General features: G+C 41.9%; 1 protein-coding gene across 5 annotated transcripts in view; it reads left to right on the top strand.

The window, feature by feature from the left end:
• Nucleotides 1–11,670, top strand: part of znf800b (zinc finger protein 800b) — a 39,486-nt gene extending 27,816 nt beyond the window's left edge. For 4 of the 5 annotated variants that reach the window (XM_037760899.1, XM_037760898.1, XM_037760897.1 and 1 more), the window contains exons 4-12: nt 99–194; nt 2,934–3,077; nt 6,065–6,227; nt 6,401–6,581; nt 6,767–6,929; nt 7,763–8,127; nt 8,280–9,554; nt 10,844–10,936; nt 11,473–11,670. In XM_037760899.1, the coding sequence (XP_037616827.1) occupies nt 99–194; nt 2,934–3,077; nt 6,065–6,227; nt 6,401–6,581; nt 6,767–6,929; nt 7,763–8,127; nt 8,280–9,554; nt 10,844–10,936; nt 11,473–11,505 (2,513 nt within the window). In that variant the 3' untranslated portion in view covers nt 11,506–11,670. Of the gene's footprint in view, nt 1–98; nt 195–2,933; nt 3,078–6,064; nt 6,228–6,400; nt 6,582–6,766; nt 6,930–7,762; nt 8,128–8,279; nt 9,555–10,843; nt 10,960–11,472 lie in introns of all 5 variants that reach the window. The other variant, XM_037760903.1, reaches the window with a different exon arrangement.
• The last annotated feature ends 4,813 nt before the right edge of the window (nt 11,671–16,483 follow it).

The following is a 16,483-nucleotide window of genomic DNA, read 5'->3' as shown; positions in this document are numbered from 1 at the left end:
ATGGTCTATTTCTCCAACACTGTCATACTGTGATGCAATTATATGCTGGCTTTGATAAAATGCTATCTCTCTCTCTCTCTCTCTTTCCTGTTCTCCAGGTCTCTGTGCGGAGCCCGGCGATCCTCCTCTGCTTCAGCAGCCTCTGCAGACCTCCAAATCTGGGATTCAGCAGATAATTGAATGCTTCCGTTCAGGTTTGTGTCTGTGCGTTTTCTTATTATCCTATTCATTTTTTTATTTAGTATTATTCATGATGCAGGCACCGCATAGTGTTTTTCCTGATAACGGCAATGACACTGACTGCATCTTTATCCCTTGCAATATTAAAAACTGAACCACCAAGAAAATGAAAAAGAAGAAGAGTGTACAAGAATGTATTTGATGTAGACCAATTTTGAATAGAAATATCACTTTAGCGCTTCCTCTAGCGGATTCACAATGAAAGCTTTCCATTGGTTGGAAGCATTTCATTTAAAAAACGGTAGCAGGAAGTACTTGCTTTGCATTAACAGTACCTTAACACAGCAGCTCCAATTCCTGTGTCATACAAGAGCTATCGAAGTATGCAAGCACAACATAGCTTTTTTAAAACTGCTGCTTTTTTCTTTGTCTCTTGTTGCTGAGCCAGCCGTGTTGACTTTAGCGCGACAACCAAAGCTCCTTCAAGGGTTGAGACTGTCACTGGTTGCCACTGCTCCCAGGCGGGACCATAATATCGCGGGTCAGCGTGGTTATTACCCGCTGCTGTTGTGGTCCACAATCATGCACACACCACGGCTGCTTCCTTACTGAGCCAGTGGCAAAAGAGCAAAAGATGCCAAGGACACACAATTCTGAAAGAGGGGAAAAAAGACACGTGAGAGGACACAATACATGTTTTGTGTATGTGTGTTGCACATATACTGACATCTGTGTGAGTCACCCTAACAGTGTTTACTCTGAAACGTGTGCGTATATACAATACATGCTGCTACTACAGAGGAGTTTGTCTTTTTTGTGTTCAAACATGAGTCAGATAACCAACAAAGCACTGCGTACTACCAAATGATCAAATTGAGTTGAAATTGAACATATGAGTCAGCATGCTGACGTCAATGGCGGACAAAGTGCAGGTGATGACAGCACTGACGCAGGAGTAGCACTTCACACGAGGGCAATCATCATCAGAGTCCTTTAAAATGTTAGTGAGAGAGGTGGAGGTAAATTTACCTCACAGGCATTTTATACAGACTGGAATTTAACGGCTTCTTTTCTCTGTTTAAAGAAATGTCACCCCCCAAAATGATAATTTGTATATCAATTACTCACCGTGTGTTACCTTGAATTGGTGAAGAAAACTTTGTTTTTCTCACATGCCTCAATGGTGAATGGAGAATCGAAAAACAGAAAATTCTTAATGAATCAAAGTAAATGGGGGGCCGCGTTTAACAACAGCAAAACTATATCAAAACAACCGTTAACAAACTCTCACACAACTTGCGTAGTACAATCCAAGTCTCATTTATCCAGTCGTATGTTCACTATTTCCCAAACACTTCCGCTTAAACGTTACTCGCAAGGGTGAGTAGCGCGCCTGCGCAATTGCGGGACTGTTTATACAGAAGTGTTTTAAATAGCAAAGTTTTTAGCTAAGTCAAGTCAAACTTTATTTGTATAGCACATTTAAAAACAACTGCAGTTGCCCAAAGTGCTGAACAGGCATTAAATACAAATTGATACAAAGCAAACAACAATAGGAACAAAGGAAAACAATATAAACATAATATGACAATGACAATAGTACAAGAATTTAGTGAAGATGCATATTTTTGGGAAGTAGTGAACATACGACTGGATAAGTGAGACTTAGATTATACTGCACGAGTTGTGTGAGAGTTTGTAAACAGATGTTTTGATATAGTTTTGCTGTTGTTAAACGCGGCCCCATTTACTTCAATTCATCAAGAATTATCTCCATTTTTGTCGTTCATCGTGGAGGCATGCGAATAAAACAACGTTTCAAGAATTCAAGGTATCACTGGGTGAGTAATTGATATACAAAATGATCATTTCGTGGGTCAAGCATCGCTTGTTTTCCAGTTTTCTCAGCAGTGTTGATGATATGAGATTATATAAACGCGTATAGTTTACAGTTATTTTTTCCATATTTGAACTGTTCAGCAAGATATTAACGCGTAAAGAGGACCTATTTTGCTTATTTTCAGGTGTATACTTGTATATTGGGTTTCTACTAGAATATTTTTACATGCTTTAATGTTCAAAAAGCGCTTTACTTTTCTCAAACCGGCTGTGCTGTAGCACCTCTTTTCACTCTCTGTCTGAAACACTGTTTGAGTTCCGACCCCTCCCTCCCAAAAAGCCCAGTCTGCTCTGATTGATCAGCTGGCCCACTCTGTAGTGAATGGTCAACCAAACCAAACTCTTCGGACTCCGCTCCAGCTCCGCTCTAACTAGATTTGTTTGAGGGTGTGCCAAACTTGCCGCAAGGCAGTTTTTATGCAAATGTGTTCCTTGGTGACATCACCACGTTGCGGAAGAAAAGGCGAGACTTCAAGCAAGGTTTTTCAGGCAGTTCAGGAGCAGTGTTTCTGTGGGGGAGAGTAACTCCCTTTGGCGTGGACTTTGTAACTTTGCAGACCTTTAACATGCACAAAAAATTATAACACACTAAAGGAAAGGGAAGAAGCACAGAAGCATAATAGGTCCTCTTTAAACATTTAGTTGTATTGGAACAAACCTTGTTTTTACAAGGTGCAGTGCACTTTCTCAGCCTGAAACGTGGCGCACCACCAGTATACAACATTGCAGACTCCTTTCTAACAACTACAAGACTAGAAATATAAATTGATTTAGTTTTTTTTGCAGTTAATTGTACAGTATTCTGTATGTACATGTCTTATAATTCTCCCTCCTGCTTTTCTTTTGTCTCGCAGGCACCAGCCAGCTGAAGCAAATGCTGCTGAGGGAGGTGGACACCATCTTTGAGTGTAAAATATGTCGCAGTCTGTTCAGAGGCCTGCCCAACCTCATCACACACAAAGAGTACTACTGCCTATCACGGCTGCCTGAACCCGACGGTTAGTGAAACGACGCACATCAGCATGCAGACACTCACACACAACACATCTAGAATACTTACACATAGTCGTTTATAAACTTCTCTGAAAAAAATCGAAGCACAAAAGAACATAAAAGATAAAATGATTATAAAATCAATAGGCAGAATAGGTGAAACACAGTCTCCAAGAGCCAAAGCCAGAACTTTAGTGCGTGCTGAGGACATGCAAATGCAAATAGAGACTCCCTGAACAAGGCAGGGATCAAACTGACTTGAGGTCCCATGCACACCTAGTTTAGTTAGCACACACACAAAGCTATGCACAGAATCATTGATTACTTTAACATCTCCTTAGGCGTCTCCACATTTTACTTTCATATTCAGTCACTCCATGGTTTCTTCTCTCTCTTCCACGCCATCTGTCTCCTACTCATTATTCTCCTCTTATCTCCTCTGTCTGCACACAGTGCTCTTTCATTCCCTCGCACACAGAAACTCACATGTAACATGTTCAATCCATCAATCAGTTTCGTCTCTCTCCTCTCCTCTCATATCACTAAGGAAATTGACTTTGATCTGGCAGCATTTGTGTTTTATCTACTTCTCATTAGCCACAGTATGTGTCCACGTCTCTATTGCTTTGCTGCTTAGAAGTGGCGTGAGACTCAGGGAAACGATGAAGCCGAGGAGGCTCTTCAAGTAATTTCAGTGCTATAATTCAACTCTCCTCTCCTCCTAAAGGAGAAATCAGTCTCAACACAAACGATCAATTATATTTTGCACCGTTTCATCCACGGTAATGATTGTTGTTGTTGAAGCAAAATAACTTTGTTTCATCACAATCTTCTTTCTTGTGGTCTTAATCAAGTTGTTCCTCGGCTTAATTTTTCTCAATCAACGCAGGAGTCCATTACCAGTGGCTGAAGGTGTATCGTATCGTTATTTTGATAAATGACTTAATTGGTGTCTGTTTTCCACCATTGAGACGCTGGGCATTAATTGTGTGGTCTACTGGATAAACAAGATGTTTTTTATCTTGGAAAACACTCAATTTTCCACCTCCCAGCCCTGACAGTGGACCTATACAGTCTCCGGAGATGATTTGTGGTCCATTTTTAAAGTGCCTAAAAATTCAATTCCTCTCTTTCCATCCTGTCTTTATCTGCTGTTGTAAAGAATGGCATGAAATAAACTTGCACATTTACCAAAGGAGGAATATCCACATAAAGGAGGCTTTAGAGAGGCACAAATAATTGCATTCACTCTAAAAGAAAGCGCTGTCTGTGGGGATAAGAGTATGTGCCAAACCAAAAGTGCACAAACAGAAAATGTTTTGTAGCCCTCATCTGCTCAGCACATAAATGGAGTCACACAAAAAAACACATTCACATATTGCCGCCTTTGTGGGCATTTTAAATGTGTTCGGTAACACAGAAGAGAATAGAAGAGAAGAGGTGACCGGCTTCGGTGAGATGATGTTGTCTTTTTATGTGATGCTCAATTTGCCACAAGAAGTAGGCAGGTTGGGGTTCAGTGTCTTTTGCTCAAAGACTATTCGAGAAGACACACGGGCTGCTGATGCACACACATGCTTTGGCTTTTAAGAGTTAATGGGATGATTTTGCTAACCATCAGGCCAAACTGTGTGTCAGATGATGATTTCACAGCTAAATGAATGTTCATACATTCCACCAATTAAAATCGTACCATTTAGGGTTCATTATCTACTCCTAGGGGTGAGGGAAAATATCAATACAGCATAGTATCATGATATTTTGCTATTCTGTCTTTCAGAGGTTGTAGCGGGCTCAGTCCTAAAGCTAGAGTGAAGATACTGGTGTCATATGAAACTACAAAACCTAAGAAATCCATTGGTACCAACCAGCTAAATGATGCTTCAAAGTTTGGCTAAATTTTGGCAAGGAAAAACTGACACAGCCATTTTCAAAGAGGTCCCTTGACCTCTGACCTCAAGATATGTGAATGAGAACTCTGAGATGAACAGAGTGAAAACTGTATCTTATAAGTTAAGACAGATGTTGACACACTGCATGATTTGCAATTTGAAAAAAGGTAATATATCGCAATATATGACAATATATCTTATAGCAATACTCAGCATATCACAAAATGTTTACAATCGCAATAATATCGTACTGTGATAATATCGTATCGTGGGGTTTCTGGTGATTCCCACTCTTACCTACTTATACTACCTAATATCAAAACTAAATGTACCTTTTTAAAAGGTGCTCTCAGTAAAACGTGGCTCCATAGTAACATCAAGAGGAAGTAATGGGAAACTAAAACCAGCTTGTGTCCTCTTCCACAAAGCTAAAGTTACCATTTTTCACATTCAGATATGTTTTCTTCATTCCCGTATAAACTGTCAAACAGCTAAAAAGAAGAGGAGCAATTTGCTGAATGTTTGTAAAATGCCAATGCTGTGGCAAGCTCACACCTGTTATATTTCATCAGTAAAAACACATTAGCTTAATGTTGCTAATATTAGCTACATCACATATTGCCTGTCTGTAAAGGGGAGACTCGTGGGTACCCATAGAACCCATTTTCATTCACATATCTTGAGAGGTAAAGGGACCCTTTTGAAAATGGCCATGACAGTTTTTCCTCACCAAAACTTACCGTAAGTTTGGAGCGTTATTTAGCCTCCTTCGCGACAAGCTAGTGTGACATGGTTGGTACCAACGGATTCTTTAGGTTTTCTAGCTTCATATGATACCATGATATCTATAATCTAGCTTTAAAGTTGAGCCCGCTACATTCTAAAAATCGCAAGCTGCGTTAATGCGTTAAAGAAATTAATGCCGATAAAATGAATTTGTGTTAACGAGTTATTATCGCGTTAACTTGGTATTGGTCAAGAACTCTTATAGTAATTTTGCACAAAAAGTCAAAATAATATTGCTGATAATTAGGACTAAACCTAATTTTTGCTAGTTACTCTAATGTTTATTTATTGTTTGGATTGTTTATCATTTCTAGGTTCATCGGGTGAAGCAGCCATGAAGGATTTATTGGACGCCATATATCCCAGAAACCCAGACTATGTGGTCCGATTGGAGCCCATTGAGACCACCTCCAAGGCCGTGTTCCAGTACCTCACCACAGAGGAGGAACTGGCTAGATATCCATCGCCCATAGCCAGGTAGGTGGTCTGCTGATGGATTAAAATGTATTGTAACTACACGCTTCATCTACACAAATCCAGTTTGTGCCATGCGGTCTCTATAGACTTTACGTCTTGTCACCTAAGAGAGGATTTTAGGCTACTGCCAGCCTTCCCTTGTCTCTGACTGTTTGTCTCAACGTCCTTCACAGTGCCAGAGAGAGTCCGGTAGCATGGGAAGGAGAATCAGTGGAGGGCGCGGACAACAACCAGTCGAGCCAGCCAGAGAGCCACGGCAGCCCGGGACACAATCCGGGAACGAGGAGATGGGAGGCCGAGGAGGAGGCTAAAGAGGAGCAGCCGCCGCCTGAAGACGAGGGCTCCACCAGCGGGGTAGGTGACTGGACACGTCAGGAAGTGCTCAGAGTGAATATGCAACGGAAGTCAATGCACGTACATCTTTTAACTGAGAGATAAATGTCAATGCTGAGGCGTGTTGCATTCTCGCGTGCTGAATGATGATCTAATTTTCCACACAGTCAGTCAATCTCTTTCTCTTCTTTGTTCTCACCATCCAGGTGGAGGATGTGACAATCTCCTGTTGTCTGTGCGGTCAGGACTTTAACTCGCGCCGCAGCATCAGACGTCACTGCCGCAAAATGCACCAGACCAAACTGGAAGAGCTCCGAAAGTTCACAGAGACTCGTACGGTTCCCACAAGCCTCCTCTCTATGGTGAAAGGTAAGAGTTTATACCAGTGGTGGAATGTAACTAAGAACATTTACACAGGTACTGTACTTAAGTACAATTTTGAGGGGCTTGTACTTTACTTGTTTCCATTTTATGCTACTTTATACTTCACTACATTTCAGAGGTAAATATTTTACTTCACTTCATTTATATAACAGCTTTAGTTACTTTGTAGATTCAGTTTAATACCCAGCAATAAATAAACTCTATATATCTTCATTACTTTTAAAGTAAGGCCGATCTGCAAAATGAGTACTTGAAGTATATTTTGATACTTTTGTACTTTTACTTGAGTAAGATTTTGAATGCAGGACGTTTATTTGTAATGGAGTATTTTCACACTGTAGTATTGCTACTTTAACTTAAGTAAAAGATCTGAGTACTTCTTCCACAACTGGTTCATACAAATTACAATAAAAACGTTGACATAGGGTCATAGCAACGAGGTTGACTTATTAAACGTATTCTAACATTGAAGCACAACACATAATGGTCATGCTGATGGTTTTTCTTGCTTCAGCTGAATAGTTATTGTGGATTTTTCAAGACAATCAGCCTGAAATAATCTAAAACTAAATTTGTCAGTACTTTGTTTTATGCCAGCACATTGGATGTGGAGGTATTGCAAATTGTGGTTATGTACAAAGTGAAGATAATTATTTTTGTTTAGCATATAAATAAATCAAGACCGCACGTTTCTAAAGTGTTCAATATTCATTTCTGGGGAAGAAATATTTCGCTGAGGTTTAGTCTTGGGATCAGCTCCATAGAGATGTTTTCAAAGGAAACCTATGAAATAATAATTCTTGTTGTTGTTGCTGAAGGGCGGCCAAAGACTCTCAGCACACCTACCGGAAAATCCTGCCCAGTGTGCCTCAAAACCTTCGCCACCAAAGCCAACGTACGCCGTCATTTCGACGAGGTGCATCGCGGCCTACGGAGGGACACCATCACGCCCAGCATCGCCTCGCGGCCCGGCCAGCCCTTCTCTCTGGAGGTCACGCCCCCCAGGAAGAGCAACAGCGCCTCTCCGACACGGGGAAACAACTCCAAGTCCACCCCCGTGAACTCTAAAACAACGCCTTCGAACCAAAACCAGCCCAAACCTCAGAGTCCTACCCCGGCCTCTCCGCAGGCGGCCCCGGCCTCGGCTCGCTGCACGCTCTGCAAGAGGAACTACAGCTCTCAGGTTTGTTTGTTGTCCTACCGGCAGCTTCAAGCTTTTCTAGTTTTCGGTGTCTTAAAAGTCTCAAAAGCTACACTCAAGTTGATCTTGTGGTACTTTATTATTTGGAATAATCATGTTGAAGATGTATCAAATGATTTTTCTGTGTATTTCAGCTCATGTTGAAGAGACACATGCGTATTGTCCACAAAATATACAGCACCAAAAGTAACCGGTCTGCAACCACAGCACCCACGGCAACCACGGCACCCACGGCACCCACGGCAACCACGGCAACCCCGGCAACCACTGCAACCACTGCAACCACAGCAACCCCCTCTACTCCGGCAGCCACTCCTAACAGTAGCAGTGCTAACTTAGGCCCAAGCAACAATGTCCGAGTGAAGGAGGAAGTAGCAGATCCTTCCGATGAAGATGAGGAGGAGGAGGATATTGACAGCAGTCCGGCCCCGTCTCCTAGCGACAGCACTGGGTCAGCTAAAGGTGTCCCTGTGGCACCCAACGCCATGAAGGTGAAGGAAGAGGAGGCCCCGTCGAGCCCAAAGATGACGCCGTCCTTATCTTCGTCATCCTCGCGCAGTGGCAACACGTGCAGCGGGGGCGTGCTCGCCAAAGCGACCAAACTGTCGGTGGGTTTCGACTTCAAGCAGCTCTTCTGCAAGCTGTGCAAGCGGCAGTTCAGCTCACGTCAGAACTTAACAAAGCACATCGAGCTGCATACGGACGGCAACGACATCTTCATCAAGTTCTACCGCTGCCCCCTCTGTCGCTACGAGTCGCGACGCAAACGCGACGTCCTGCGTCACGTGACCGTGGTCCACAAGAAGTCGTCCTCATACCTCGGCAAGATCATGCCCAAACTGGAGAACAGGGCGGTGAAGAGGCTGGCCGAGGTCGTCCTCAGCAGCCCGACCCCCACCAAGAGGACGAGCGCAGGCATCAAAGAGGAAGTGAACGGACGTCCCGCTTCTTCATCGCCGTCCCCCTCTCCTTCACCGCCTGTCACTCGCAAGCAAGAAGCTGCCCCAACCACCTCATCAGCTTCCTCATCAGCTTCCTCCTCCGCTTCTTCGTCTTCCTCCTCCTCCGCCCCGCCTCCTGCACCCGTCACTCGGAAACAGCAGGAGGTCTCAACGCCAGCGTTCATTCCGTCCCCTCCCGTCACCCGCAAGCAGGAGAGACAGCAGGCTCGTCCCATCAGCCCCCCGCTGACCCGCCGCAGTGAAAAACAGACACACCTACGTAACTCCTCCTCCTCCTCCACCACCACCACCACCGCCTCACCCAGCATCCAAACGCCACACACCCGACGGCACGACGCCCAGTCAGAGAGCTGCGGCACGGGGTCGTCGTCCTCCACCGAAGTCAGAGTGACCAAGAACTTCTCCCTGCACGCCTGCGACCAGTGTGGACGGGCCTTTGCCAAGAAGGTACTGACTTTTTAAATACTGACATAAATCTCTCCTCTTTTAGAAGAACCTAAAAACTTAAAAAGAACAAAAATAGAGCACCGTAGTGGAATGATCCATTGCGTCAATTCCAGTCTAACGGGTCATTGTCAGGGCACACAGTGTGGTGAATAAAATGATTATCACCACGTGGTAGGCCCTCATAAAGACTATATGAAGCATTGGGGTCTTGATTTTAACTTGGACTTAAAAAATTCTCAGTTTCCAGCTCCACAAATGTGAGGATCTGTTGTTTGTCTCTTCTTTAGATATATTGTAAATTAAACATCTGTAGGTTTTGGACTGTTGGTCAGATGTAACAAGACATTTAAAGATGCTTGGGGAATTTCAGAGGGTCATTTTTCACTTTTTTTTTTATGTTGTAAAGTAGAGCTGCAACGATTACTCAATTAGTTGTAAGCTATTAAATTAATTGCCAACTATTTTGATAATTGATTAATAGGTCTGAGTCATTCCCTGATTCCAGCTTCTTAAATGTGAATATTTTCTGGTTTCTTTACTCTTCTATGACAGTAAACTGAATATCTTTGACTTGTGGACAAAACAAGACATTTGAGGATGTCATGTTGGGCTTTGGGAAACACTGATCGACATTTTTCACCATTCTCTGATATTTTATAGACCAGACAACTAATCGATTAGGCAAGAAAATAATTGACAGTGAAAGTAATTTAACTTGAATCAGAGTGCTTTGAATTTTTTGAGAACTGGTCACGATTAATCGATTAAGTCATAGGTTGATCGACAGAAAATCAACTATTTTGATAACTGAAGACTTGTTTAAAAGTAATTTTTCAAGCAAAAACAAAAAAAGTTGTGAGGATCTGGTGTTTGTCTCCGCTTTGTATGTATTGTTAATTAAACACCCGCTGGTTTTGGACTGTTGGTCAGATGAAAAAAAGACATTTAAAGACGCCTTTGGAATTTAGAGGGACATTTTCCCCTCTTTTTCTGATGCTGTAAAGGCCCAAAAATGAACTGAATAATGAAGAAAATAATCTGTTGATTAATCACCAATCAATATAATTGGTAATTGCTGCTCATATATCAAAATACGTTAGCTAAATAATGACATCCTGTATTTACACCTGAGATATTCAGGCCTTCTCATTATCTGCATTCTGCATATTGATATATTAAAGATGTCTAAACTAGTAGTTTAATCAATGTAATGAAACTAACCTCAATATCACGTATCTGTGTGCTGTATTAGTTTATTCACTGATCTTTTCTTTAAATTGTCTCGCCAGCTCTACCTGGAGTCTCACAAGCGAAGTCATCGTAACGCGGCGGTAGCGGCAGCCAGCAGGAGGAAAGGAGTCAGCACCCGCTCCAAATCCCTGGTCTGGTGAAACACACACACACTGTAAGAACACAGAGGGTTTACCCTCCTCTTCATCGCCGTCTGCTCGTCCTCCTCTCATTTTGCTTTCTGTTTCCCTCTGAGTCGCACTGGATTTCCTCCCGTCTTGTTTTCTCTCTGCTGCTGCTGCTGCTGTTGTGTATTCAGAAACCACAAAGAGAAGCTGCTGTGTGGTGTGTACTTTGTGAATATCTATGTGTGTGTGTGAGCTGTGACAATAGAAATAGAGGTGTGTGTTTATGTTTGTGTAGAAGAGCATTCCCTCGGGCAGAGATAAGAAATCATTCTGCAGGTTTTAATTGACCACCAAGCTCGTTCACCAGCTGTTTCCTCCCTCTCGCTTATTTCCCCGTGTATCACTCCGCTCATTAGAAATCTTCCTCTTTGTCTAATTGTTGCTCTTTTTTCCTCTTTCTTCCCTTCTTTTTTCTCTCTTGATCTTTCCCCTTAACTCTCTCCATTCTTCCTTTTGTTCCCCACTTTCCTCATCTCCCTTCTCTTCTTCTTCTCTCACAGTCCGCCGGGGATAACGGACGAGCGAGCCGCTAACAATGAAGAAGCGAATCAAAACTTTTCAATTTGGGAAAAATAACGGATGGATGGAATGAGCACAAAGCGCAAGATGAAGGAAAACAAACAAAAGGAGCGCGATTGAAGTACAAAGGATTTCCACCTCTTTACTTCAGAACCAAATATATTGTTGGAATCTGACATTCTTCTTTTTTTTTTGTTGTATAGTTTCATTATGAAGCCAGCCAGCTAGCTGGACGGTGGCGCTGCTATCCTCGGAGAGACTGTAGCGAACACAAGATTCACTACTACTATATACAGTATAGCTGTGTTTACTTACAACAGTGTGTATATAGATCCAAAGGCAGGTGGCTGGTTTGTACTGCTTTGCTCTCGGTAGCAAAAGGATGGAGGTAGACTGTGGATGTGTGAGTGAGTGTGCGTATGTGTGTGTGAATGATAGAGGGAATCAACTGGATCGAGACCTCCACAGAAAATAGACTGGAATATAATTGTTTTTTTTTCTTTCTTTTTTTGGAGAAAACACAGTCCCACACAGATACACAAAACATAATTTGGGTCCTTGGCTGTTAGCATTTTACCACTTTTCTGTATATTCACACCTTATATAGTGTTTTTAGGGGGTTAGCAATTTGATTTATTCAACACCACTTGCTCAACATTACGACGGATCAACAAATAATACATTTCCCCGACATTTTCCCACGGACGAGTGGAGCACCTTCGTGTCCTGCTATCTAACAGAGAAACCGTACCCACAGTGTTTCCACCTATAAAGCCCAGGCACACCAAACGGACATCAGAGAACTAGCAGCGACGAAGGCCGACCATTACGTCGCCTCATGTCGCCAGTGGTCAAAAAGGTGCCTTCGAACACACCGCAAAGACTACAGTCAACAGCCGACTACCATGTACGTTCTGCACATGCGTGAGATGAAATAACTCTCCACACCAGCAGGCAGCGGTAGTCTGTATTCATCATTCAAGACCGAGGACGGCGGATAGCGGATATACAAGCCGTTGTTATGATACGTACATGAAACAAAGCGGCGTCTGCCGACCATTTTCACACCACTCTCACTCACCACTTGGCTTCATTCCAGATGTTCATGTCGCTGTGAAAATATCTGGAATGATCAGATGAGATGAAGATGAAAAATGAGAAGAGCCTTGTGTGTGTGCCCTCTTGACTTTACTCGTTTGCTTGCTTTCGTCACTTCCGTTTCTCTTCTCGTGTACTGATTCATTTAATCTGAACAGCCAATCAGAGTGATTTCTCTCACCGACGAATTCCGCCGACGATTCAACACGCTGAATCGCCTGTAAAAGTCTCCGGCACGGGCAGACTAGAGCCGACAGTGCGGGACACACCGCAAAAACTAGTCCGACAGACGCTCACTGACGCTCAAATCTCAGACGGTCGGCTTGGTGTGTCAGGGCCTCTTTAGGGTTTAAAATGACCTTAATCTTCTCATGTAAATGTTGCTACTGAGAAGCAAACAGATCAAAAGTCCAGCTGTAATGTTCTTCATGCAGTCCATAGTCTGATTTAGTTATATGTGCTTTGTAGTGACCAACGGCAGCTGGAGTGAATTGTTTATTAATTACAGGGTACGGTCGAAGTAAAGGAAACCCTGAAGTGTATTTTTCAGTTTTTCCTTAAAAATTCTGTGTGCTTTAAAAAAAAAATCTTCTTTCCAGAAGTCCATTGTGTTATGTTCTGCCTTTTTTTTGTTTGACTGCATGTTAAAAAACATTTGTAAAGTTTGTTTCCTTTACTTTGACTGTGCCCTGTTTTTATCTCCATGTATTAGCTGTCTTATTAGTCCCAGTAGTATCCTGGTTATAAGAGAACGGTCAGGAGGCTTGTGAACTGAGGGAGGTATGCTCTGAAATGAGTTAACCATTTAGGGAAAAGAGTAACACTTTCACTCACAGAATCATAAAAATCCCACACATTGCGCTAAATATGATGATCTGAAACAATACAGTTATGATATAACATTTTTTACAATTTCTGAATAGATTAAATCCCATTAACTTTCTTCTAAATATGGATTCTTTTTAACATAACAGCTCAGTTTGACTGTTAACTCTAAGGTGTGCTAACAAAACTATCAAATTAACACCATTAATACCCCCTATACGGTAAATCACTTGCGTTAATGTGTGAGAATCTAATTTACAATGAGCAGAAAAGATGGGACTGCGTGCATTATTAAGGAGAAATGTTTGTTTGGACGCAGACAGGTGTTACTGTAACAGCCACAACGCGTTACATATTATAAACTTATTAACTGGAAGGATTTATTTTGTGTGTGTGTAATGGCACCAGCTGGGAATTTACAGTTTGTGGTGCTAATTCTGGTTTACAACGGGCCAAAATGTGGGAGCTGTCAACACGGCGCGGGAAAAAAAGAAAGCTTAAAAGTTTACATTAAACTTCATGTTCCATTAACAAACAAAAAAAAAAATCAAATTGTGAACTTTTCTTTTGTACTCAAACTTAAAAGGGGGCTGCATTTGTTTATTAATGACAGCAACAGGAACCCCGAGGTAGTCTTTGAAACACTGGGCACATGAGTTGGGAGGAGGAGTGATGTGAGGAAGACCAAATGTAGATATATGTCTTAATGTTCAAACAGAAAAAGCCATGAAATGGAACAAAAACCAGACAAAACGGAAAAAAGACCAAACTTTATTTTTATAAGTGAAAACGCTACTGGTCTGGAGAACATGTATATATGTACATCCTCCACGGATGGTATAAATAATAGTTCTAATAATAGTTGTGGTTGACCATATTGCTTCGAACATGTCCGACTACTCCGTCACTGTTTAAAACTGTTTGCGTTGTTCCACGAGGAGTTTTCTGTATCTCATTCCTTTGTGAAGGAGGTTTTTTGTTGGAATATGTCGAGACGAGAATCAAACCTCAAGAGACTTTTTTTTTGTTTTGTTTAAAAAATCTCGGCATTTTCTTTCCTCATCAGCTGTAATATGTTATTAAGCTCACCTTCTAGAGAAGAGTTAGAGAAGCCTTTTCAGATGTGACAAGAATGTTAAAACCAACCACTTAATAAATAAAAAAAAGTACTGCTTCAAACCTCACAGGGGAGTTTTGTGTTTTTCTTTTTTTTCCTTTTCTTTTTTTGTCCTCAGATATGAGTCATGCGCTTCCATCAATCATGTTTGTTTACTGCGTTTGCAGAGAGGAGGTTTCATTTGCCTTTCTCAGGAATCTACAATTTCACTTTGAGATTTGTAGTTTCCCTTCCCGCATTATTTGTTGTGCTCTAACATATCATTTCTTTTGAAGGATTTTTTTTTGTTGGTGACGTCAATGAGAGGCAATGTTTCAGTGCATATTGACCCATATATAGCGATAAGAGTCGGTGCAGGATATCTTTTGTGTAAACCCACACATTTGTATTAACTAGATGTCTGATTTGAAAGGATTTTGTCTGTCTATACTTGGAGAATGATGATGGTTTCGAGACAGCAAATGTACAACAGAAAGCCTGGGTTACCAACTGGGGATGTGGAAAAAATAATCAATGCAAATTCATCTTTTTTTTACTTCCATGTGATGTTTAATGCTGCGTTCCATTTACCTTGGAAATAAGAAGTCGGAATTGGGAATAACATCACAACCGAGTTGACTTGTAAGGTTAGCCATCGTTAGCCATCGTTAGCAATATCAGTTGACACATTACGCCGGTATTTTGCGTATACAAACAACATAGCAACACGCCCACAGATAGAAGTTAGACAGAACTGTGTGTGCAACTAATTTAATTGGACACAAATAAAACAGAAGTGCTAATAAACAGTATATTAATACAGTTTGTTTTACTGCTGATGCGTGGAGCAGCCATCGTGGATTTCGGTGATGAGACTGTCTGACTTTCCAAGTCGTAAATCCAACTTCAGGGAGCGTTCCGGTTGAAATTTCTGAATGGGAAATCGAAAATTCCGACTTCAGAGTTCAAATGGAACGCAGCATAAAAGTCACGGGCATTCACCAGGCAGGGAGGGTTGCATCATGGGAAATTAAGGATTTGGGGGATTATTAAAAATCAGGATATCTTGATATCTCTGCTGCTTCAATTTTAACTGTTGTTTTTTCTAATCTGTCTCTCTCAAATTCCCCATCTTTACAGAAGTGCAATGATAAATCACCTTTAACCAACATGTTCCATCATCAGGGTGTCTTTTTTTCCAGGGAAAGGGAGGTAAACTTCTGAACAGACGAGGCTAACTTCAAAAGAACAAAATAGTTCAAGAAATGAAATAACCTTTATTTTGTCTACAGAGGGTCCACACATGGGGGGGCTGCTGTGGCTCAGTGGGTAGAGTGGTGGTCATCGTATCACCGCAAAGTTGGCGGTTTGATTCCCGGCTCCTGCTGTCTGCATGTCGTAGTGTCCTTGAGCGAGACACCGGACCTCGCTGTTCCTACATTGCTTAGGATGGGTTAAATACAGAGGTCAAATCTCTTGAGGTTTGAGTCCTGTTCTCTCCTATGCATGTATATCTTTGATGAATGTAATAAAGTTTTTATCAGAAGCAAATGTACAATATGCCACATATAGTTTGTATTTGATCTACAATTACTTACTTACTTAGTCCTTGTTGCGCCTGGTGGCACATAGGGCAACGACTAAGGATCTCCACTCATCTCTGTTGTTTGCTTTCTTCTCAATGCTGTTCCAGCTGTATCCTCTCGTCTTCATCTCTCCTTCGATGGTTCGCCTCCAGGTTGTTTTGGACCTCCCTCTTTTGCGTTTTCCCTCCGGTGTCCAACGCAATGCCACTTTTGTCATGTCATCAGATGGTTTCCTTAATACATGTCCAAGCCATCTCCATCTTCTTCTTATCAATATTGTTTCCATGTCCAAGCACCCTGTTGTTTTGTGTAGTTCATGGTTTGTGATCTTCCTAGGCCAGAATATCCTCATGATCTTTCTGAGGCGGGTATTGTGGAAGCTGGAAA

This window comes from Sebastes umbrosus, chromosome 23 (assembly GCF_015220745.1).
Source record: "Sebastes umbrosus isolate fSebUmb1 chromosome 23, fSebUmb1.pri, whole genome shotgun sequence".
Taxonomy (NCBI): Eukaryota; Metazoa; Chordata; class Actinopteri; order Perciformes; family Sebastidae; genus Sebastes; species Sebastes umbrosus.
This window is presented reverse-complemented; position numbering and strand designations above follow the sequence as displayed.